Genomic DNA, 27403 nt, shown 5'->3' with positions numbered 1-27403 from the left:
TCTTTATTATCCAGTATGTTAATTTGAATTTAAAAGTAGTTATATTTGTGAATAATGATAAATATAATTCATTTTGTTTATTATATTTATTTATAAGTAGTACACTTATCATTTTAAAGCAATTTTTAACTCTTAATTTTTTTCCCCCACTTGTATTAAGAATACAAATAATGCATATCTTGAAAGCAAGAAGTAATTATTCAACAGCTGAATATTTAGATATTCAACAAAACTATGTATTTAGTATTCAGCAAAATGAAATTCACAAGTATTTGGATAAACTAAATTTTCAGCATAGTAAATGAATAGGCTGAATATACTGTAAATCGACACTAACTACTCTGTGTATTTAACAAAAAGCACTTAAATTTGTATTGTCTTATGTTAAAAAGATTATTAAGAAGATTTAAAAGAATATTAAAAAGATTTTTCTTTAAAAGATGTCTAATGTGCAAAACTGCTAATGTTTATCTTTAAAAATGTCTAATTTTTAGTATAATCTATACTATACACTAAATTTGGTTATAAATAAATTTCTTAATAATATCACTGCAGATTTTCAATAACACATGAAAATGAATACATAATATTACAAAAGATGTGAGCTTTCAAAAGTACAAGATTTTGGTTACTATTCAAAATATAAGTTTTTCTTCAAAATTTTAAATTTATTTTTTCTAGAACATATTTAGAAACACTATCCTTCTTTAAAAAATATATAAATTTTATGTATTAATTAAATTTCACATATGAATATAGGTTTTTGACATTTTCGACATTTTTGACAGTGAGGTTTTTGACGTGACGGTTTAAACCATGGATTAAACTGTCAAAAACTGTCACATGTCAAAAACCTGCCAACCCTGCTGTAAATAATATCAAATATTTAGGACTATATATCGATTCTAATTTGAAATGGAAAACACATATTAACAATTTAGTTAAAAAATTGCGTTTTGTTTTAGTTAAAGTTTATCACCTTAAGAATGAAATTCATTTTAATTTTGTGAAAGCACTCTATTACTCTTGGTTTTATTCTTTAATTAATTATGGTGCAATAATATATGGCGGTGAATGCAAAACTAATTTACTTCCTTTAATCTCAGTTCAGAATAAATGCTTCAAGATTATTAATTCTCTAATTATTATAACTACTATTAATGTATATACAAGAATTAACCTATTACCATTTCACCATAATGTATTTTTTCGTATTTTACTTTATTTACACAACAATAAATTAATATGCAAATTAAAAACTAATGTGTCTGAAAGGAGACCAACTGAAATATATGAGATTCCCCACTTTACAAAAGAAATTTCACGAAAACAGTTTTTTTGCTCAGCACCTAAATTATACAATAAATTACCGTTTCAGTTGCAAAACATCCAAATATATTCTTTTAAGCGTGCTTTATTTCAATTTGTGATGAACGTTGATGATTTAGATCTATATTTTTCATTTAAAGGAAGCATTTTATTTTTTTACACCAGTCTTGTGCCAATCCAGATGAATTTCTTATGTTACATTTGTTATTTTTTTTATACAGTTTCATGTATTTTTTCTCTATTATTACAGTGTTCAACAATATATGATGTCTTATGATGAGCAAAATAATTTATAATTGTAATATCCCCCCCCCTTTTCTTTTTTTTAATTTTCTATTTTAAATTTATTGTATTACCTTTCTTTGTTGCCTGGACAGGATTTTCCTCTTGGTGACGAATATATATTCTTTGTATTTATGTGTTCGTTTTTGTTCCCAATAAAGTTATATTTGTGTTAAAAAATTTTTTAAAAATATATACTTTTTTAACTGAACATGTAATAATTTTTTATTCTAATATTGTGGGTGATATTCTCACATTTTGTTGGTGGCGAACGGACAAATTATTTCCTCTTTCACATTTTGTAAATAATCATCGCAATAAAAATACTGAAATCCATAGTGGTAATTGCCGTAGAAAAGATCAAAGACGAAATCACACAAATCAGACTACTCAAATGCATGTTTCGTTTCCAGATTAGGTTGTAATAAATAATATTGTATAAAAAGTATCAGGTTTAAAAACTATGGGGAAATCAATAGCAATAACTGCTAAAAATTAGATGGAATCAGTGCTTTGAAAAGTAAATACTCAAATGCATGATTCTAATACTTTTATTGTTTGAAATAATCGGGATATTTAAAAACCATGTGAAAGTCTATATCAATAACTGTCAAAAATTCAATCAAAACATTGCATCGATTTAAGATACTATTGGCCTAAATTGAATGTGCACAAAATTTCTTATCTAAATGCATGATTCAAATATTATGTGTAAGTTTCTGCAGAAAATAAAAGTAAATTTTTTTGTTCTTAAAAAGAAAAATCTTTCCGCAAGAACTCTGTAACATTCTGCGACAATGTCGCTGCAATTCTGCCACAGGGGATCAGTTATTGTTATAGATTTATATTTAGTTCTTAAAAATCATTATTGGAAAGAAGTAACTTGTTTTTTCCCAAAGTATGTAGGCCCTCGATATATCAATATGTATCTCTACAACAATATATTAATTTAGTCCCCAAAATATTGTTGTTACGAGGTTTTACTGTGTTAAATAAATGAATAAACTTTGAATTTTTACATTTGTTTGGATTTTGTGAGGATGACCTGAGAAAGAAAAAGATAAAGACTGCTTCAAATAATAAATTTTTCAATGAGTAGTTTTATTTCATATATATTTGTTTTACTTATTGACTTCAACAACTTAGTACTAAAGGTAGCTTGTTTAAAGAATAAATTATGGTTTAAAAGTTTTTAAAATATAATAGTTTGAAATCACAAACCAAAAGAATTATTCTTATTTATTTCATTAAAGATCAGATAAGAAATAAAATTGGGGAGTTTATGTATATGTTTTTTTTTTAAAGTTTCAACTTAATTATGTAATCCTTTGGAGTTTAATTTCTACAATTTTTTTTCTAGATAACTACTAAATATTCTATTTCTATTTAGTTTTTGTCCAAATCAAATCTAATTTGGCTAAATGAATTTGATATTCAGTTAAAAGTAAGCGTGTGTGTCTGCATCTTTTTGTTGTTTCGGTGAAATTCAGAATTTCATTTGGCAAATTTAAATTCCTCTAGGGTCTAAAGTGTATGTTCCTGGTACCCTTATTTAATGACACCCACCTGTTCCAAATTTCAATAGTGTCGACTAAAATCAGAATTATTACTTCATAAATGGGCTTGCTGCTCACCTCCATAGACTCTAGATCTTTCCCGATCCAAACAGTGTCGTGCACGGGGAGGACTCCCCAACCGAATGCTTTGGTGAGATTCTTGCCCTCTCATATGCAACTCTTCTCCCTTTTGTGAGATATTCTCAATTAAAGGTTTCATTTTCCACCCTGGGAAATCGAACCTTAAAATCTCTCGATCTATGATGGCTATTATAATCAAAAAAAGAGTTCTTTGTCAGAAACTAGTTATTTTGTCATGATCATGCAAAGTCTTTGAAAATTATTTTGCATTTCGTTAATACATATGTTGCTTAAAATATTTTTAGTGCTTAAAAAGTCCTTAAAAGGTGCTTATTTTTTGTTGAAAGATTTGGCTACTAACCCTGAAAAAAATTATGTCAAATACGAAACTTGTATGGTATATAAATTTTTATAGATTTTTTGCACTCAAATATTTTAGGGTTTTTCACTTAGTGTCACAATTACCCCTGCTTAGTACATTAATTACCAAAAATTTTGTTGAGTACTTAATATTGAATAATGGATTTTATACTTGTGTTGTTTCAAGTTTATCTACTTATGAAAAAATTAAAATGAAAAATAATTTCAGAAGAATTTAAAGAATTTTTAAATTACTAAGCTTTTGTTTTCAGCAGAGCGTAAGAATTTGAAAAGGTTTTTCCTTTCATTTTTGCTTGTGCAAAAATTCTATGCTGTTTTTTATAATTATCAAAAGTATTTCATTATTTAAACTTTAGATTTTATATAATGCTAACAATGCCTGGATGAATATTTTTGGATTATTTTTTATCAAGACATGAAATGACACTAAAAATTTACTCATTGGTTTGATTTTTATTGTTATTTCATATTCATACTTAGTTATTAATTTTTTTTTTTCAGAAATGAGTGCTTTATGTTTTAATGAAAATTGTTTTGAAAATTATTTCACAGGTATTTATTTGCACAAGGAAAGCAAGTTTGGAAAAAATGGGAAAAAAAAGATTTTTTTTACTGATCCAGGTGGGTGTTTTTATTGTTTATAAAAATGTCTTAAGATGCTCACTGATCCATGACTAATCAGTTGTAAAAAAATATTAAAACATAAAAGTTTGGAAATTTTCAAATTCTTGTGCTATTTTTTCTATTATATTGTAGCAGTTACATATAAATTGTGAGAGACTGTTTTTCAAATAAATTTTTATTTTATGAGAATAACTATGATTTTTAACAACTTTAATTTTTATTGTTATGTGTTACTGGCAATTAGATATAAACAAAACATTTTTAAAGAACATTGCACTTACAAAAGGGAACATCACCATTTGGAAACACACTGTAGACTAAACACTTACTGGCTAATTTTGACAATTAGATAGAAATGTTGTCTAAATATCACCAGTACAGCCATATATCATTAAGAAAATTACATTAAACTCATTTTTTAAACTATTCTGGTTTGAAAATAATTGTTAGTTTAAACTGTTTCAGATTTGAAAAAACTTGCTATTGTCTAATTATTTGCTTTTTAATTTATGAATAATTTAGGAGAATAGTATTTAGTTTTAATAATTTTCAAATGTGAGTTTTGAAAAACGAAAGTAAAACTAAAACAAAATATATCTATTAGCTTTTATTATTAATATAATGACTTGCATTTTTTGTGTATGTTATGTTCAAACTTGTATTTGTTCCCCCCCCTCCCTCTAAGTAATAGAGGAATATCAAATTCTTGCTATATAGTATATTATTTATAGTCTGTTATATCCCTGTGTTATATTAGCATCAGTATCAATTCAATAAAAATATCGATGTTTTCTAAAAAAAAATTATCATGCAAAATATTTAGACCATATATCTTGTTTAGTTATAATCTTTTTTCAATTTATTAAACTTATGCATGTGTCTTTCTTTAATATTATTTTTTCTATTACAAGTTATCCACAGTATAATTTTGCAATGTGCAGTTACAGAGAAAAGAAGTCAGAACCTACGGAAATGGTGTACTGTAGATTTTGTTGAACTAGTGCTTGGCAATATGTTTTCTATGTTTTACTTTATTTACTTAGTTTTCTAGTTTGTATTTAATTAATATGCGTAAACTCCAATAACTAAACTTTTATATCTTACAAATTATTCTAAATAATTTGTACAACCAATTTGATAGACCTTTAACTGAAACGAAAAAAAATAAGAATATAACACGATTATTACACTAAACTACTAATCTGAAAAAATTAACAAGCTTACAAGATTTTAAGCTTTAGCGATTAAAACTCAACATAATTCTTGTTGGATTTTTCTTATTCTGGTCTATTTTGAATAAAGAGTTTTCAGTGCAAAACAGTGCTGAACTGCACACTCAGTGGAATGGTGGTCATAGTGTAACTTAACAAATATGAACTCTAGTAGAAAACAAGCAGGAATGGGGTTAATCAGACCGTAATTTTTTTTTAGAAACATTTTATTTGTAACAAATGTCCTATATGTGAACTATATTGAATTTTTTACTTACTTTCGATATGAAATATGCTCATTTTGTGATTAAAAAAATTGGCATTAGTTTTGTGTATTATGAAATCCGATTTAAACTAATAAGATTGGTATAAATTTTTTTTAAAACCGTTGTTGAACAGCTGACCCAAGTTTTTGGGTCCATTTCTGCTAATATTCAACTTCATAGCTTTGTAATTTTGAACCAATCCTGAAGATAAGGAACCTCCTAATTAAGTACCCCCAGAAGTATGATTTGTAATGGGAACATGGTGGACTTTGTAACTCGACACATTTAACTTCCGTCAGTCACTATTTACTACACCGGGAGTCTTTGTCTGGCGGGGATCAAACCCATGACCTCTGGGACATGGGCCCATAATCCTACCTACTAGGCTATCCCGGCCTTTGGTATAAATTGTGTCATTTTTTGGAGTGCAATTTGTTTTTGGGTTTGTTCAGTTTGAAATAAACTAATTTATTGTTCAGATTGTTTTTGTCTCATTGGCTCTAGGATCTGAGATGAATCACCAGTTAATGTTTCATAATAAAATTAATCTTTGTTAATGTGATAGTGGTTTTCAAAAATTACTTGTATTTAATGGTGTTCTAACTATTTTTGCTACCTTTTCATTTAAGCAAAAGTGTCATCTGAAATATGTTACTGTTGTCTGGAGAAAATCTGTTGCTGTAATATTTTTATTAAACTTATTGAAATTCAAAAAAAGAATGAAGCAAATTGAGCATTTAGGGCAACATCAGTTAGTGCAGAAAATAAATGCATCTCTGAACAAGCATCTACTTTTGTTTGAATAAAATCTCTTTGTACTTATATGATTTAATTTATTATTTCCCTTTTCTTGTTTTGTTTAATGCTACTTCAAATTTCAGATCTTAAAGGTTTGAGTTTTTTCTTCAATGCGGTTAAAGAAGGTGATAGCTTACTTTATGCCAGTGACGATGAAAATTAGTGCCATCTATGGGTCATGGCTATGTACAGGGCTACAGGACAATGTCATAAACCAACTCCTCTTGTTCAACCTCAAACCAGCAAAAACTCTACCATATCTAGATTACAAGAAGGTATGTAGCAATATTTGGCTTCAAAAATTAGCTCAAATGATTAAATCTTTAAAAAAAAAAAACTGAAGAGTAAATATTTTGGAGATAGGATATAAGTACTATACCAATTTTAAAATTTATTATTTAATTATAAATTTTGTTGATGATGTGTACCAATAAGAAATATCTTAAAATTAGAAGGTGATGTTGCAATTAAAATATATTATAAAGGAATGGGTTGTAAAATTTGATAGAGGTGTTCAGTCGATAAAGTTTGAGATAATTAAAAAAAAATGAATGAGAGATTAATTAAATAATAAATTTTGATAATAAATTAGATCATCATTAATTGATGGAAAGGAAAGGCCGAAAGTGATCGAAAAAAATAGTGGAAGGACAATTGCTTAAGTGCCACGTGAATTAACCCAACAGCAAGGGCTCGTGGTCAAAATAAAGTTAGGGGACGACTGAATAACAACTATAAATTTTACATTTGTGCAAATAAACACTGGTCAAAAAAAGAAAAAAAAATATGAGAATGTTACTCACCCCGATGAACATCAAGTTGACATCTTTATGTTGTTGTCGATGTAGGACAAAAAAAGAAAAGAAAATCAAATAAAAACAAAAAGACGATTGCATTTCTCGTTCAAAAAAAAACAGTTGGTTTATTCATTTCATTGTACAAGGGATCAACTGAATCGCCTGAGTGAGGATGCGTTGGCACCCCAAGCCACAGCTCAAGCAGGGTATGAGCTTGCTCAACAAAAAAAAAAAAACATTAAAAACATCAAATGACTCGTATTTTGAAAAGAAAAAAAAAGGGAAAATCTTGCCAAATTTATTTGACAAACACTACGCCTTAAAATTTAAAAAAACATTTGACAAAAAAAAAAGGGGACTGAAGTCGTGCAAATAACTCATATATATAAAATTACTAAAAGAAGTTGGACGGGGCTCGCTGACCCAAAAGGGCCAGCTTGCCAGCCGCAAAAAGCGTCACCACAGGAGCAGTGTCCTTCGTGGTACCAAAAACGATAATGATAATGGCGTCCCTTAAGCGCGGGAAAATGCGAGTTGAACAGCAGGAGAGAGAATGACTGTGATTGGATGGGGGGATTACTACACGATTAGGTCACCACCAATCAGTGCCAAATGTACTCCAACACATACAAGAAAGGCGTGAACACGCTAAAAATTCTGGAAAAAATCTAGAAAAACCGAGCGGAAGAGTCGCTACGTGCAAAAATTTGAAGGTTACTTGAAAGTGATGGGAAAAGAATTTAAGTGGTGACGTAAATAGAATGTGAGGGAAGAGAATTCGTCCTTGAAGGACAGTGGGGTCAGACGACCTTGAATTGTAAAAGGTGAAAAGGAGAAAAACACAGAATGTGTTGCTAACTTAAGAGTAAAAAGAGACATTTCCAATTCTCTTCACAGAGAAAAAATGAAGAGAAATAAAAAAGAAAAGTGCAAAATTTATAAACTATGAAAGATTGAATTAAAATTAGATTAAGTTAAATTCCGGACATAAAAAAAACGTACCACGACACAGTGACATCAAACAACTAACATTAAACTAAAAAGGGATCAAATTAAACAATTAGAAAAAAAAAAAAACGTCACACATCACTGTGACATCAATTAGAAAAAAAAAAAAACGTCACACATCACTGTGACAAGTACTTTCCAATTATTTTCAGATAGCTCTCATCCCACAAAAAAATTTTTTAATTTTTGTATCTACTGATGAGATAGATACAAAACTATTTTAGTAGAAAAATATATGTGAGTATAAATATATGTGAATTTTCTATTTTATGTTCTGAGCTTCAAAAACAAATATGGTAAGTAAAATATACCGATTTGATAGCACTTTTGTGTGAATAAAAATGTTGAAAGTTGTAAGTGTTCTAAGGTTCTACAATAAATTTTTTTTATTAGACAGCAAATTTAATGAAATCAGAGCTCCCACGGTCCTTAAAAACTGCTTAATTTTTATTTTGGAAAGTAAGGGCCCTTGAAAGTACTTAATTTTGATACAAAGGTTTTAAAAGTCCTTAATTTTTCAGTATCACTATGGTTGATAGGAACAATTTTTCAGTTCAATTTTTTAAAACAAAATGCCGTTCTTTTATAATTTAGAATTAGACCATGCATAGAGGGTAAAGTATTTTAGAGAGACAAAAATGAATGTGTGGGAGGGGGTTATGGCAAGGGGAAGAAAGCATGTCCTTTCATTATTGTATTGGTTCTTTCGTTAATGTATTCTGCATTTTGCCTGGAATGATACTCTATGAGGAGAGTGAAGCATTCTAAAAAAAACGATTTGTGTGGACGTGGGGGATACTGCACATGGAGGAGATAGTGCTTTTTTGGAGAGATTGCAGTTTTAAGGTATCTTTTGTAAAAGGAAACCTATATAAAAGATTATAAACTCAGGTTTTCACCGAGGTGGAATTCAATCATTTATCAATTATGCTTATCAATTCATTAATGAAATTTAATAGTTTTTTTTTAATTAAAAGTTTCTTAGTGAAAGTATTTCTTAATCACTGTATCGGTTATCAAAATATATTTGCAATTGTTAAAATATATAATAATTCATTTAAATATGTTTTTAACTTAAAATTAAATATAACTGATATGTATTACACTTTTTAATGTCTTGCTTTCTATTTATATTGCTTGAATATAAATATTCGAGCATACTTGTTATTTTATCCTTATTTTTTAATTGAAAACAATATTTTGAGTTTAAGGAAAAATTTTCTGAAAATTTTTACTGTAAGAAAAAAACAAGAAGTAATGCCAATTAAAAGAATATATATTTTCTTATTAAAAGAATATATATTACAATATATTTGCTTCCTTTTAAAATTCATGGTTTAAAATTATACAACTAGGCTTGGTCATTAGTATATTGTAATAATTTGTATAATTATGGCTACTCGAAAGGATAAATTATGACTTTGTTAAGCATTTTATAATAAAATGGTTCAATTTTGTAATTATTCACTAAGTTTGAAAACAAAAAATTTACATTTAATTGAAATGTACAGTAAATTCTTCGAAAGTTAGTTTATCTTTTTTTTAAAAAAATATTGTTCTTTGTGCTTTCTTTTTCGTTAGACTTTTAAAGGTTTATTTATTAATGCAAATTAATACAAAAAAGGAATTAAAAAGTTAAAATCTACTTGCAAGGTAGTAGATTTAGACCTTTATATGTGGTGCCATAAATTTTGAGTTCTTTTAAAAAAGTATAATTTTCTTCATACCTTGTCTAATTGCATCAATACATCTTTGTTTTCAGTAATATTAATTTTCTTTATAGCATTATTGTTTATGTATAATTCATTATAATATACTTTTTTCATTTCAAAATAATATAAATTACATTTCAGTACTTGGTAATGTACATATATATATATATATATATATATATATATATATATATATATATATATATATACAAATGGGTGACAAAATAATACGAACACCTATGAAATATCAGAAAATCTTTATTAATAGGGAGTTGGGCCACCCTTTGACTGAATTACAGATTTAATACGACGTGGGATCGATGCATAAAGGTCATGGACAACGTTTAAAGGAATATTAAGCCATTCCTCTTGCAAAGCGGCCTCTAATTCCAAAAGATTTGATGGAGGTGGGAATCGGGAACGAAATTTAGACTCCAAATATTGCCACAAATGTTCAATAATATTTAAGTCCGGATACTGAGGGGGCCATGCGAGATGCTCAACTTTATTGCAATGCTCTTCGAACCATGTTTGAACGCACCTAGCAATCGGTCTCTCTCCAAGGAATACAGTCTGTACAAAAGAATGAACTTGATCCGCTAGAACGCTTAGATAGTCATTAGATTTGATTCTCCCATGCAGATGTACTAGTGGCTCAAGACCACGCTAAGATATCGCACCCCAAACCATAATGGAACCTCCTCCATGTTTCACAGTTGGTAAGAGGCATTCAGAATCAAACGCTTCTTTGGGTGATCTCCAGGCATAAACGCTTCCGGTGATCTGAAATAAGGTGAAGAATGATTCATCGGACAATATTACCTGCTGCCATTGCTGTGGGGACCAGCCTTTGTGACCTCTACACCACTGACGGCGCTTGAAAGCATTGGTTGCTGTCACCAAGGGTTTACGAATTGCCACTCTCCCATAAATGTTCGCTGCATGAAGTTCTCTTTGAACAGTTCTTTTTGAAACAGGGTCCTGAAGATGACTGTTCATGTCTGATGTTATCTCGGATAACGATTGCTTGTGTTTTCGAGCTACAACGCGCTGCAAGACACGTCTATTCCTATCATCAAGCTTTGACTTTCGGCCACTGTTTTGCTTTGAAGACTTCGTCTTACCTTCTTTCATGTATGCTGTCATAACGGCTGATACAGTACTTCTTGCAAACCCCAAAAATGTTGCTGTTTTTGTCATTGATGCTTCACTTAAACGCGCCCCAACAATGATCCCTATTTGGAATTCTGACAGGTCAGACATTTCACCTCATAAAAGATAGTTAGATAAACTCATGCAACACAGGTGACTAATGTTGAGAGACTGATAGCTTCCTCTTCACGCTCACTAGGTGGCAGACTTATGTTGCAGGTGGCGCGGCTGTACTGCAGGTGTGAAATAAGTCACACTTTTTCACAGGTGTTCGTATTATTTTGTCACCCATCTGTATATATATATTTAAATACAAAAAAAGGTATTTTTTTAAAAATATCTTATGATAAAATGGCTCACGCACACACATCACTTATTGAGTCTTATGCCACTTTTGCATCTTAGTTTTCTTTCTTACATTAATTAGTCTTATTAAAGTTTTTTATATGTTTAACAAGATGATTTAGTAATTTGTAGTTGGATAGAGAATTTCTTAATATATAACTAATTGCCCTTTCTTATTTTGCTTCCTTCGCGTAAACAATGTGGAGTTTTTTTTCCGGTCTGAAGAACTATTTAAACAGTTCTCTTTTAAATATTATTATTTGTATGAACTGTTACATTAGAGGATAGCTTATTTTTATGATAGGTTCACTACAGAATTTTTACTTCTGTGAAAAATTTATTTATTCACAAACATGAGAATAACATAAAATAAATCATTAGCAACACAAAAATCAGAAAGAGTTTTAAAAAATAACAGTTTCTGTGCTATTACCAAATCTCAATCTCAATATAATAAATTTAGATGCTTGGTTATAGTACTAAAATAAGCAAACACTAGACTAAATATTTTTAAAAGACTGACGCTTGCCTTTCAAAATTCTTTTTTACATAATATTCATTATTTCTATTTACTACCAGCAGAAAGATTACCCTACTTTTCTTGAATACAAGGGCAACATATTAGGAAAAAGATTTTTGCAATAATCATAGAATTTAAGTTATAGAGTAATAAAATTTATAACATACTTATAGCAAGTCTATGTTAAAAAATAAATTGCTTTAAGTTAAGGGCAGGAAATTTATTGTATCTCTTAAATAAATCTTTCTTCAATTTAATACGCCTCCATATTTCAATTACTCTGTATAATGTACTAAATTTCCCAAAAAATTTTAAAGAAATATGTTTTTCAAAAAAATTTGGTACATGCAAATGGTAAAGATACCACTTTTAATTGATTTATTGAATTTTTATACCAAATGCTATTGTTTTATCATTTTCCTTCAATAAATGCTTACTCCTAATTTGAAATTTTTTATGAATACATTATCAGTTATTTGACATTTTATTAGTTCTCACATAGTTTATTTATTTGCTGTTTAGACTTATATGTCAAACTGAAAGATTGTTGGAGAAAAAAGAGGAAAAACTTTGCATTAAAGTGCTGCAAACTTTTAAAGAAATGATGTCATTAGACCCAGACTATGGAGAACAGGTATGTTTAGTCTTAACTATCTACTTACAAGGGCAGTAATTAACCAGTAACTTTTGATTCTTATTTGTTCCTATTATAAATGGTTATGAAAGCTTAAGTTCTGATAACGACCAAGTGTGTTTTTTTTTTTTATTCATTGTTCTGCTTTTATTATACTAATAGATTACAAAGTTTGTCATCATTGCAAATTATTGGTTTCTTTTTGTTTCGTGTCAAGTTTCAGAAAAATATTAAACAAATCTTCACTTCGATTTTCATTATTATTACATGGTGCGTAGCGTTTTTAAAAAGGACTTAAAGGTGCTTATTTTCGTTTTTTAAAATCCCTTGAAGGTGCTTTTTTCATTGGGTGTTTTTAAAAAGTGCTTAATATCCCGAAAATGAACTTTTTTTCTTTCTTTACCATGTCGACTTTCGCGCGTTATGCAAAAGCATGCTTTTCACATTGCTCTATTCAACGTCTTCACAATTCATCCAATCACAATCTATTTCGGCTTCCCGTCGGTCCATAGGGTCTGAAAGCACCAATCATTTTACATGTTTGATGAAATATTTGATAGTACATGTCTACTTAATACCCAAATAGAAAAGGTTTTGAATCACTGCCATTTTAGCATTTGAACACAGCTGATTTCTGCTCCTTTGCCATTCAACTCAATGACACTCCTTCAATGTGTATAGGTTGTTATCTCAAACTTTTTAATCAAACATATTATTTTTCAACTCAAATACTTTTTTATTTAAAAGATGTCAATTAAGTGATTTTTTTTTTATTACTATAAAAATTATGTTATTGCAGATTACTAAAACTTAACAAACTGTTATACCTGCTTAACACACTTTACTTTTACTTGAATTACTCTTAAATTTTTTTCCCCAACAGATTGTCACAACTTTTTTTTAATATTTTATTATTTACCTTTAAATTATTCTTTTTATATTTATATATATTTTTTAATTATTTTATTTAAGTGTTTTGATTGTGAACCAAATTTTTCTTTTATCTGGTGCATGAAATTCTGGTGAGTATGATGCTTTTGTAGCATATAGGCTTTGTTCTTGTCTTCTGTGGCCTTTCTGCAATCATTGTCAAACCACTCATTTCGGGTTCGTCGTTCCAGATCTGGAATAGCTTCACGTGCAGATGTCGAAATGTTATCTTTTATTGCGTACCAGTCAAAAGTGAAGCCTGGTTTCCCTTTTTGTTCACCAATTCAATTGGAGAATTTAATTTTATATTCTTTAAGAATGTTTTGATCATTTAATTTAGAAATGTCAGGTTTGAAATCTCTGATTTCTCTCCTGTGATAGAAATTCTTACATAATAGGAGTCTGACTTTGGATATCACAAGGACATTGTCGTGTCGACATTCGCTCCCCTAAAACTTCTCACGTCCATCACATTGCTACGGTGTCTCGTGTCCACAAGTATATGATCCATCTAGTTAAGAGTTAACCCATCAGGGGCCAGCCAAGTATGCTTGTGTATATCTTTATGTGGGAATGCCGTGCTTGTGATGAACAGATTTTCCGACACAGCAAAGTCAAAACTTCTCTGTCCGTTAGTATCGAAGTGAAGGCTTTCATCACGGGATCTAACAAATCCTTCCCTGCCGATCTTAGCATTGAAGTCCCCAATTACCTGTCCTGTGTGTGCAGGGCAGGGCTCTTCATCAACAGGTCGTAAAATAAGTCCTTTTCCGCATAGTCTTTCTCTTCAGTCGGTGCATGAGCACAAATCTGGGTTATGTTGTAATGTCTTCCTTTCAGTCTTATTTTACAGAGTCTCATGCTTATAACCTGAAAGTCAATGACTGCCCTACTGAGTCTTTTGTTCACAATGAAACCGACACCAAAATGGTGTAATTTGTCATGCCAGCTGTAATATACTCTGCATTCCCTTTTTTATCAAAAACGCCTTTTCCCAACCATCTGATTTCCTGAACTGCAAGGATATTTAGCTTATAGTCATGGTCTAGCTTATTGCAAGGTTATCCCTTCCCATGCAGAGTCGTCTAGGTAAAACAGAGCCCGGTATATGCACATTGTTGAGGTTTCTGAACTGGAGGTCTTTTACAGGGTGGGGTAGTTGGCCCCACACCCAACCCCTAACATAGAGGACCAGTTCCCTAATATAATCCCCAGGGGCAGTGTGCCCGGCTATACCCCCGGACGCTGATGCCCTAGCTGACCCAACTCACAAAAACTCGACGGTAATTGCAATTAAAAAACTATGGCATAAAGGTATTACTCTTAATTGGACTAGAGCTCATGTGGGGAGGCGGATCGGGCAGCCAAGGAAGCCATCAGTCTCGACCGAGTGGATTTCACTGCCCAACTAACCCAAGTACAGGTCAAGTCGATAATAAATTAATGTGTCATGACACGGTGAAAAAGCGAATGGACAAACAATACTAAAAGTCGTCAAACTTGTACATTTTTTAAAGATCCAAGGGTCACCAGACTGCAGGCAGATTTTTACCTAAATCAATTTCTTACAGGCCATGGCGTGTTTGGTAATCATCAATACCCCCTTTTCGGGAAATCCCCAAACTGTAACTTCTGTGGTGAATTCCAGGATATTAAACATCTATTACTTGATTGCCCGGAATTCCAGACGCTAATCAGGCCTGCAGGAATACTATCAAATACATCATCAAAGTGACCCTAAAGAACATTTTAGACTTTACGTAAACTATAATACTTGAACTATTACTTCTGAACTTAGACTGTCCCTCCATTGTGCCAACAATTTTAACTTTTTACTTATTGATTTTAACTATTGACTTTTAAAACTTTACACCTGCTTTTATCATCTTATCTGTCTACACTACGATGTTAGTTTTTTATTTGTTGAGTTTCATATGATTCGTCAATTTAAAGTTTTACTATTTCACCCAAGTTTTAATTTCTTATAGATTTTAAAATTGCTCATTTTAGCATTTGATGTTAAATTACTTTTAGAATTTTACTTGTTTTGGGGCTTTTCCCAGGTTTTAAATTTCTCTTTTGTTCTATAGCTTAATATTTATCTTACTCGCCCACCATGTTCATGGGCTGTTGCCATTTTTTACGTATCTTGTGTATTTTATGATTTGTATATCTTTTTGGATTTACATAAACATTTTCCCGTATGCCCTAAATTTGGGCAGGTCAGGGTAAATTTTCATACCCCCGGATGCTTTAGTCGCCTTTAACGACATGTATGAGCTACATTGAAACTATTCTTTCTCACCAGGTCTCCACACAGGTGTTTCTTATTATATTCTTTATTTTAGAATAATTCTATGAAACATATCAATTATATAAATATTGCTATTTATTTATTTGTTAGAAAATTTCTGAGACAAAACTTTTGTTTTGGTATATTTATTTGTTATATTATTGTAATATTCTTAAATGTATATATTTTTTTTTTTTTTGCTTTGATAATTCCCTTCTGCATTTCTGCTGATGCTATTTTTTTATTAGTTTCTATAAAAGCATAATTACATCTGTAATATTTTTATTTGATATAAATAAGGAATCTGCCAGGTTTTTTTTAAATACAGGGTATCTGCGCACCTGGAAAGTCATGAAAAATCATGGAAATTCATGAATTTTGGTATTGAGCAAAATTTTTCATGGTTTTAACTAATTTTTTTTAAAAAAAATCATGAAACGTCATGGATTTAGGTTGCCGATTAAATTTTTTAAGTGGAATTTACCCCCCCCCCCAATTTCATAGTGTTCCGAATATCTGAATTTGTAACAAAATTCCCACTCACCACTCCCATATTTGATTAAAATATAAAATGTTTTTATCGTGTTCTATAAAAATTATGGTATTCTTTCAAAAAATTAAAGGAAAAACATCATTTCTGGAGCGAATTATCTTTGAAACTTCTGTGATTTCAGAATTTTTGTTATTATTTTTATTTTATCAATTTAAAATTTTACCTGAAGGCAAGCCAGTAATTGGTAAATTTTTTTTATTCCAAAATGTAAACAAAAAATTCAGGAGTATTCTTTTATTTTCCGATGAACAAGAAAAGTATCTTTCGAATGTAATTCTGCCGAAGAAAAAAATTATTCACTTTTGTATTTTTTCAGCTATTTTATGGCTTTAACTCTTTCTTTACACTGTTTTTTAAATTTAAAATCTATAAATATGAAGAGGCAGAGTATAATAACTTTGGTTTGACATTGAAATAGTAGGTATTACCATTTCAATAAATGTTTTTATAATGCTGTTTTAAATTTATTGTTGTGTTTTTGTCAGAGAAAATAGTAACTTCGTTAAGTCATGAATTTGAAATTTATTAAATGTAACAGATACCCTGGTAAATATTTTTCTAATTAGTTATTTTTACTTCATCATATTGTGTTGTATTTTGTCTTTTCAACAATAGTCATCATCACGACAATCCCTTAATTTCTGTTAAGCTTCGCGCTCCCATTCCACAGGTTCTGGGTTCGATCCTCGGGCCGGGCAAGGTTGACTCATCCTTTCAGTGGGTCGATAAATGAATACCAAGCATGCTTGGGGGCTAAACACTGGGGGGTTCGCATTCGACTGACCACCTAGCCGCAACATCTTGCTTCTGCACCCCTGAGCCCAAGGTTAAGAAAACTGAGATGGGCACAGTAGGCCTTGGCCCTTTATGGGCTGTTGTGTCACTGAGTTTAGTTTAGTTTCAAAACTAAGAGTAGCATTAAGAGTTTTAAAAAAACAATACTGGAGATTAAAGCACATTAATCAATGAATGCAGTCAATAATATTTATTGTTTCAAATCGATAATAATTAAGTTAAAATGTCTGAGTATAGAATATAAGATTAAAATAGTTTCATTTAATATTTCCGTTATATTTATTCAATATGTTATAAGACATTTATTTCACAAAATTTTGATATTTTTCCTTTGTAGATTTGTATCAAACTCTTTTTAGGGGCTCATACCCACATTGCTCTTGAAGAAATTTTAGCCGAAAAGGCTGAAAAAGCAAAAGATGCCGAAGAAAACAAACTTCCCCAAGAAGTAGTTCTGAAGCAGCCTATTTTAAGATTCTTACAACTCTTGTGTGAAAACCATAATTATGATTTGCAAGTAAGTGCATATTTTCATAGCACAGATTATTAATGAAAAAAAGGATAAATTAAATAAAAATTCAAAGTAAAAATATTCCTTAACTCCTTATTTAGTATTAATATGTTTTACAGGAGACATAAGTTTAGCTCATTAAATTTGGATGTAGCTTCGTAGCTATAGATTGAGTGGTGTTTAGTTTTGTTTATTTAGTAATTATAGTTAAATTTCAAAGTGAAATTGAGAAAGTTTGTTTTATCCAAAAAGGCTGTTGAAGTAGTAAATCAATTATCTTAAATATTTGACTTATTTTAAATTTACAGGTTGCGGTGTGCTTATTTATCTTCAAATATATATTGTAAAGAACTGCATTTTTATTCACTCTTTATCTGAAACAACTCACTATATTGTGATAGACTTCAAATAATTATATGCATTGTGACTTTTTAAAAAGATTTCCTTGCATCTTTCATAGTCATCATTTAGTTATGTTGAACCCTTGTGTTGGTTATTTGTATACAATACCCACAATTGGTATAACTGTGGCCATTGACATAACTGAAAATATAGTACAATTTATTTTGTGGAGATTATAACCAAAGTCTTGTATCGAAAATTGTCTTTATTATGGCATGCTAGTGTTCTAATTATGAAACCTCTTGTATTTTGTAAGTTTTAAAGCATCTTTCATTTTTCTGAATGTAAAGCAAACTTTTTTTCATCACATTTAACCATATATTTTTTTTAATTCTGTTAAGTTGTGTGGATTCACAATGATAACTAGGTCTAATAATTTAATTTTGATATTATTTACTATTATTTATTTCGATATTTTCATTAAGACTGTTAACAATTAGAAACATATAATAAATTAAATTAAGTCTAAGAAAGAAAATGTATGTGTTGTGCAAACCGATTAGTTTTCTCTCTTTTTTTCCAAATTATAATCGACATCCTTAATTATTATCATAATTTTAAAGAGTGGCTAAACATTGCATAGTTATGAATATTTTTTTAAATATTTTTGTTTGCATCTTGCAAATAAAAACTACCCCCTAAAAATTTTTTATTTAAAACATTATTTTGGACAACTATGCACTATTTTAATTGTTTTTTTTTTAAAAATGTTATTTAAATTTTTTTAATTAAATGTTTAATTACATAACTTATGACTATTTAGTTTTTATCTGTTCCTTTTTTTAAAATCAAAACTTGAAAAATTGAATACAATATTTAATATCCATCTGCTTTTGTTAAAGATCTTTAATTTCTTTTATTTTTAGAATTTCTTGAGAAACCAAACTGATAAAAATAGTTACAATGTTGTATCTGAAACTCTTATGTTCCTTGATTGTATATGTGGAAGTACTACAGGAGACCTTGGATTATTAGGTTTATATATTAATGAACACAATGTTGCTTTAGTTAACCAAACTTTAGAAACACTTACTGAATATTGCCAGGACCATGCCATGAAAATCAAGTAAATAGTTTTGATTTATTTTCTTTACATTTATTGTTTATTTTTACACATTGTATTTGCTTTTGTTTTAGTGTACTCGTGTGGTAAAAATTGGTCCTCTCCAAAAATCAGTATTAGAAAATTTTATTTTTCTAATACTGAACTAACTCTTTTCTTTTAAAGTTTTCAATCCAGTGTAATTAGTTTTAAAATGAATAAATTAAATTAATTTTGTAAAGAAAATATCCTTGATAGCAATTTTCTATTTGTATTAAGGAGTGACTGTGCTTTTAAGTATTCCATCAGTTCATATACCATTTATTGATATTAAATACTTTAAGTTTAAGAAAAATTATTTTGAACCAATTTAAGTGAGAATAATATTACTTTTGAAATTATTGGTTAATGTACTTCTCAGAGCCATCCCACAGTCAACTGACCGTAAGACTTCCTGTACATCACCAAAGTCAAGCTTCACTGAGCAAGTGGGTAACCACTTTGATCAGCCTGAGAAGTGACCTTATTAAACTGTTCTACCATAATGTGCTAAACTTTGTGGGCAGATGGATCAAACTTGTGATGGCATGTTTCTGAACCATCTTCAGTGATGTTTCCCAGACTGTCCCCCATTATGCAGCTCTGGTGCAATGTAAATATTGTACTACTTCTCAGGGCCAAGATTTGAATTTCAGTTGGCTGTATTAGAACAATCTGACCAGTTTCTGTTGAACAACTATGTCAGCTTTTAAAATATTGGTTAAAGTGGTTTAAAAGCAAATGTTTCTCAAATCGATAATTGAAATGCTTCTCACTGTTATTTAGATCCTATGTTGTAAGGACTCGAATAATTGTTGTTCAGGATCCCAAAAGAAAGGAGAGAAATGATTTTATCATTCTCTGATTGAAACAGGGTTGCCACTCCACAGGAAAATACAGGGAATTTAAAAATCACTTAAAATAACAGGGAATTTTGATTTTTTCTTTACAAACTGGGAAAATACAGGGAATTTTGTTTCTTATTTTTGTCTTTTAAAAAATGGTGACTCCTCAAAGCGTAATCTATGGGATATTTAACACTTATATTTCAGCTATACTAAATTATTTCATTTGCTAAAGCATTATTTAAGTATGTTCACTGTTTTTCCAGCAATTAAAACTAATAAAAATAGTTAGCCCAATATAGCTCACACAAGAGCACAGTAATTGTTGTTTCCTCTTAATATATTGTGTATAATATGTACAGGGAATTTTTTTCCCAGATTTGAGTGGTAACCCTGTGTAAGATTGTTCTTATTGAAATCCAACCTAATGTAATGTCCTTAATAGTTTCTAAATTAAGTTCCTTGGTTGGTTAGGAAACAGTGTGGTAGCCAGGTAGTTACTACTACAGTATGGGGAAAACGAATGGATTTAGTCCTTGAACTGAAGGTTTGTGTATATTTCTTCTAATCTAACAAAAAATGTTTTTCTTTATAAACTTATGGAATATTAGAATAATAAAACCTGTAATTGGTTCTAAACTGTAGCTGTTTTCGTAATTTGTTGTTAACCTTTCCATTTTTTAATTAAAAAAATTTTTTTAAGTAAACCAATATGCAATGTTTTAGATTTAAGCTAACGGATTTAAATTTGGTTTAAAAAAATTGTTAGCTACTTTTGTAACCTATTGTGTATTCTTTTACACAGAACAATGCATCGAAGTTATTGCTGGCAAGAATGGAAGGCAGAGGTGACAGTGAAAATGCTGAACGAATTCTCCATAATATGAGTCCAAAGCAACTGGTAAAGTAATATTTTAAATAAATTTCCTATTTACTGAGGAAATTTTTTTTAAAATATTTATTTACATTATTCAAGTTAATAAATAAAGGATTAAAAATAAGGCAATATTATTTAGCATTTTTTAACTTAATTTTTTAATTCAAATTACCAATTACTTTGTTTTCTAGGTATTCATTTTTTTGTTTATTTAATTTTTTACTTATTTTTTACAGATTTTTTTCTTTGATAACAAAATAAATTAAATATTTTGTAAACTGCTGAAAATTTCAATTTCTTCATTTTATTAATGGCTTCTTATCTTCTGTTACATTTAAAAAAAAAAAAAATTGAAGAAGAGATATTTATGTGAATAAGAGTATTACTACTATTACCAGCCTACCTGCTTAAATTTTTTATTTTAACTGTTTATTTTTATTTTTAGTATTTAGTTATTTTTAAGAGTTTGATTTTATGTGTACTTTTTTTTAATTAGAACTTCTTTGAAATTATTCAAAATACTTCTATTGTAATTTAATGGAATGTGATATTTTAATAAATTATCAAGTGCAGAAATTTAAATTTGTATCTAGCTCTAGAAAATTGTGGGAAGCTTGTGAAAATTACATAAATTTCTTTTTCTGTCAGTATAATTCTTGTAGCAATTGAAAAAAATTTTAAGATTAAATTATTTCAAATTATATTAGGAGAAGCTTTCTAAATTTATTCTAACGATAATTAATAAGTCACAGAGATTTCAAAGATTACAAATGTTATATTTTTGTCAGTTATTTCTTCTATCTAATTTATTAATTTCGGAACTCATCATAATGTGCATTATCTTTGTTAAATAGAAAATAAATAATTTCATTTGTAATAATTATTAATAATTTTTTGATCTGCGTACATTCTAGTATTTCATAATAAGAAGCTAATGCATCTTTATTGGAGATGAGTCCCAGCTGGGCTTGACAACTAGCTGAGACTCATTGTCTGGAAACATTTTCCATACTCAGGCTAATGACATAGTTTTTATTTACTTGCTAATTTTTAAATAAGTGATCTCAATATACTAATCTCAAACATATTTTACTTAGTCTTATATCTTTACAAATTTTAACTTAATCTTACATATAAAATCTTTAACACATATAAAACCGGCTTAAATTTAGAGTCAGCCTCAAGCCTCTAAGAGTGAGTCTATGCTTAACACTAATTAGTGCTTCCTCAAAACAATAAAAGTTTAATTTAATGGTTAATTATCATAAGGCATTTGATCTTTTAATACTATTTTTTTTTTTTTTAGTAGTTTGAAGTCTTGTGACATTTTGTTTCCTCCATTTCATTCTCATTGCGGTTTTAGTCTCTTCTCGATTCAGTCCCGCTACTAATTAGATGTGTCTATTTTGATATAGACATTCCAAATTGTTTATTTAATATTTCTATTAGCAAAAGCCAGGAATTTCTTTAATGATTATTAAGTATTTACAAACTATTAAGCGTGAAATCATATCTCCAAATTATTTCAAGTACTATTTTGCAGTGATTGCCCACAATATTCTAATGAATTAGAGAAGAACTTATTTAAGTTTCAAGGAAAACTGTCCTTTTTTGTATTCTGTTATTTATGTATCTGTGTTAATTATTATGAAATAATGTATAAAAATTGTAGAAGATTTTTAAGATAACTACCTCCAGTCATTCTTTTCAAATGATTCCTCCCTTGAAAAAAAGAACTTTGAAAAAAGGATAAATATTAGGAGCTAAAAAATTAATAAAATAGAGATACAGACAGGGTGGCTACCCACCTGGAAAACCTGGAATTATCAGGGAATTTTTTTTATACTGGAAAAAACCTGGAAATATCAGGGAAATTTGGATAAAAACCTGGAAAAATCAGGGAATTTTAAAGAAAAGCTGGAAATTTTTTCTTTTATCATTTTTTTAATTTCACCAATTTAAATTATTTACAAATTTTTTTAATTTAAATTATTTCATCCATTATACCCACTTTTTTGTAAACGGAAATGTATCGCCAAACAGTTGAAATATTATCAACTTAGCGATACTTTGCTTGCATCAAAATTTGCTCCATTACAGCTCTGTTAAACTAGAATGCCACATAAAATTCTGCCACGGTTGCTAAACGAATGTAGAAACCTTTGACCGCTATGGGACTGTTCAATTTAGGAAAGATTCTGGTGGATGTGGAAAGAGGGATTAGGATATTAGCTTCTGTTTTTAAATTCTGTTCTTGGGCTGAATCCATTTATGGCTCAAGTTTGTTCCGATGCTTTGGTGGTATTTTTTTTTTCTATTTTGACAAAATGTTTTTGTATTTTTAACTTTATGAAATTCTCCAAAAATTAGTTGATTATAATTTAATAATAATAGACTTTATATTGCACCCTTTTTCTGAAAGCTTTTCTACTCCCATACAAAGAAATCTATGAATTATTTTTTTCTCAGCAAACCAACCAATCACATATTTTTACAATCGCTAACCGCAATGTTTGTCAACAAATCTCTCCAATTGTTGCATTAATGATTTTTGATTCAAAATTTTGTACCAAAACATTAAAAATTAAATAAAAAATCTTGAAAATTGTCAAAATAAATTATTTTTTTCAAGATAATATGTTAAAAAAATAATATTTTGAATAAAAAATTTTATAATACCGACACTTTTCTTGTACACATCCTACACTTTACACGAAAAAAGAAACAAAAACCTGGAAATTTTAAGATTTTTATCTGGAAAACCTGGGAAAATCAGGGAAATTTGAAATCTGATTTGAGTGGCCACCCTGAAAATAGAGATACAGATCATTACAATTACGTAGAAATGTTTGCACATTTTAAAAAAAAAAAATTTAAATTTCATTTCTCTTTTCAAATGAAAGAGAAAAACAGAAAGGACCCAAGGGACAACAGGACTTAGAATTTGCCTTTAGTATGCATTTATTGCTCAATAAAATAATTAGTTATGTATTGGGAGTACAAATTAATTCAGTCCTTTTTTTTGTGGTTAAAAATCCATTTATTTCAGAACAAAATTAATGAACAGATTAATCAAAGTATTGTCCATCATTGGCTACTACTTTTTCCCACCTCTCAGGCAATTTTCGAATTCTATCTCTTCTCTTCTTTTGAGGCGATCCAAGTTAAGAGGCAACTTTCGATTTCTGCAAAAGAAGTGAACCGGTGACCTGCCAAATCGTGCTGCGTCCGTCGGAGCAACCAGTAATCAGAAGGAGCAATGTTTGGCGAATACGCCGGGTGTGGTAAAATATCCCACTTGAGCTTTTACAAAAAAAAATTTGCGACATGAAGCCAACCGTTGTCATGAAGAAGAATAACTTTGTCATGTCTTTGCTCGTATTCGGGCTGTTTTTCTCTTAATGCACGGCACAAACGAATCAATTGTAGCCTATACCGATCGCCTATAATGGAATCGCCAGGTAGTAGCAGCTCATACTATACCACACCATTCTTGAAACGTCGAAACCAATCCCTACATGATTTATTAGTTTATTAATTTTCATTTTAATAGTTCTCTCCCCTATTCAATGAAAAAAAGTGTTATATTTATAAATTTTATTAATGTATATGAAATACTTCTTTTAATTTTATTAAGTACGATAAGATTTTGATTGTGCAAACACAATCATATTTAAAAACCTACATTGTTAACATAGCTTAAAAATATATAGGTTAAAGAGAGAAAAATAAATGACAAAGTACTGATGTGAAGCATCTTGAAACTAACCTGTACAATATTGAATGCCTTCTAAGACATTATTTGGTAGAACAATTCTTTGCAATAAGAAATTTTTTTTATTCCAAGCAAGTAAAATGCCTCGTAAAAGTTTTTTAATTTATGGTAACTAAAAATAATGTTAATAACACCTACATTTCACTTATTTATCTATTCTTAAATAGTAGAAAATCTTTTTATTTGGCAAAAATACACCTTTTCAAAAAAAAAGCTTTCTTGAAACAGAAGTTTAAAATGTAAATGCAATAGGAATCACTAAACTAACATTTAAGTGTGAAGGAAGCAAAAAAGTTATAGAAATTTAACGATTTTCTTATGAGTTAAAAAAGATGAAAAACAACAGAACCAATTTAATTGCGCATTGAAATGTTGAAGTTTTCAAAGATTATTTTTTAACTTTCCTGTCCTCTGGCAATCAAACAGGTTTAAATATTTTCAGTCCGGTTTTCCTCCGAATTATTCATTAGATTAGATTGTTTCTTTTCCTTTGTGACCCTTGATGTGTGCGTCTTATAACAAAGTTTTTCTTTACTAGAATTCGAAAAGCATATATTGAAAGTGGTTAATGTGGAACCCCTGCTATACTAATCTACAGAAAATGACAACTAATTTTTCTGTATCAAATGAAAATGCATGTAGTATGTAGTGTACTTCCTCGAGAAGGGCCACCCCTCCTCACTGCCCTTTGATGACACTGTCTGTTAATATTCCTTGTAAAAAATTAAATGTGTACATGATAATTACATACTTTTAAAATTAATCGTGTTAATAGGTTTGATTTTGATACCATTACAAATATTTATTTTGTTAGGATTTTTCTCACCTGGTTAAATTTTTCAAAGTTTCTCTTTTTGGTATCAATAAGTTTATTAAGGGATAAATATATATTTTTTATATAATAAATATCTATTTTTTTTAAATGTACCTTTAAATATTTATTTTTCTCATAATTTTTAGTTTAAATTATAGAAAAAGATCTCTAGTTTAACAATTAATTTTTTTTTTTTAAAGTGTGCACAATGGTTTTCTTTTAGCATATATTTTTTTTTCGTAAACTAAAAATTTTTCTCATTTTGATAATGGGTGTTGAAATATAAATTAGTTACAGTATTGGAAAATTATTTGCCTTTTTAACTAGCAAATTTTGAGCAATCTTTTTTCATTTATTACTGAATTGGTTTCAATTTCATTACGTATTATTGTTTTAATATGAAAAATGTTGTAAATTTTGACATTTTTTTTGTCGAAAGAATCCAATAGCAAATTTAATCATAAAAATAAACCGAAAAAGAAATACAATTGATAAATTCATGTATGTAAGTAATAATATATTTAGAAGTACTTTTTCTTCTATGCCTTTCCTTGAAACAATAATTTACATTAGAGTATCATAATTATTTTAAATATTAAAAGCAATAAAATTGAGCACCATAAAATAAATAATGGAAAAAAAACAGTATGTTTTTGAAAATTAAATATTTTCTGAGAAAAGGTGTGCACAAAATAAAAAAGTGAACACCCTGAATAACTTTTCATTTAACAGTCAGCTTTTCCTGTACTAGGTGTCAATCTTAATGGGTTCGTGAGTCAATAATTTCCTTCAAAAAGGAATTTTGTGTTCAAAATCTTTCTAAATTATAAGGCAGGTGTATACTTGCATGGTGTTACAATATGTATTTTGTTGTTGAGTCAAAATTTATCAATGAAATAATGAAAACAAAAACTTTTCAAGATAGAAATTTTAGTTTTAAAAGCACATTTGTACAAAAATACTCAAGTTGCTTAAAATATATGATTTGCATAATTTTTATTTTAATATCTTCTCTTTCAGGATTTTGAAAAATGTCAAGCATTGTTTGTTGCAGTTGTTATATTGAAGTTTTTCAGAACTCTTCTATGCTATTCCAAGGGATTCTATGTTGACAAAAATATTTATTTCTCTGTTGTCTTTATTATTTTTAAAATTAAATAGAAATAGAAATTTGTGTAATATTTGTATTGTTTATGGATATGTCTTTGTATTTATATATCTTTGTATAATAAAATGTATGCTAGAGACAATGTTGATTATGTATTTAACTACTTTCAGTGTACATTCAATTCATTACATGAGATAACCAGGTGATTATATTAGTACATTTTTGTACAATACACTTATTTTTTGCTAAATTTCCTGCAAGACAAAATATAATCAGTAAAACATGAATTCATGATCAATACTGCACTAAATCATCATCTGTAGACAGCTTCTTAATATTATCGGCTGTAGGTTGTATATAGTTTCTGTATAGGGTACAATAGTATCACTAGATTCCTTAAAAACGCACAGCTTTTATTTTAAAACTCTATTTTTAACTTTATTATCTATTTATTTTATGTTTAGTAATTTATATACATATATTGACTACAAGTTAAAACTTGAACAATTACTTGTGAGATACAGAATTTCTATAAATCTGGACAGCAGTTTTATTACTCTGCTTTTAAGTAGAATAGCACAGTGAAGGAAAAACTATTATGTATGTTTACCTAGCTTAAAAATGTACTAATAAGTTTAACCCCTTCCTTCTCGCTCCCGTGAAAATGACGGGGTAGGATTTTGCCCGCTATTTCTCGCTCCCGTGATATTAACGGGCTGGAGT

At 29.0% G+C, this 27403-nt stretch overlaps 1 protein-coding gene across 1 annotated transcript; it reads left to right on the top strand.

Annotated features, from left to right (window-relative positions):
- The first annotated feature begins 19254 nt into the window (after positions 1-19254).
- On the top strand, positions 19255-26822 carry LOC147810083 (inositol 1,4,5-trisphosphate receptor-like). The gene is made up of 3 exons (XM_087165159.1): positions 19255-20653; positions 20912-21007; positions 26593-26822. Exons 1-3 carry the CDS (start codon positions 20630-20632, stop codon positions 26731-26733), a joined length of 261 nt encoding a protein of 86 aa, XP_087021285.1. The 5' UTR covers positions 19255-20629; the 3' UTR covers positions 26734-26822.
- The last annotated feature ends 581 nt before the right edge of the window (positions 26823-27403 follow it).

Source organism: Parasteatoda tepidariorum, chromosome 5 (genome assembly GCF_982258835.1).
Source record: "Parasteatoda tepidariorum strain Cologne lab strain chromosome 5, Ptep-v5.0, whole genome shotgun sequence".
Classification (NCBI taxonomy): domain Eukaryota; kingdom Metazoa; phylum Arthropoda; class Arachnida; order Araneae; family Theridiidae; genus Parasteatoda; species Parasteatoda tepidariorum.
Note: the sequence above shows the minus strand (reverse complement) of the source record. Positions and strands in the feature narration are given on the sequence as shown.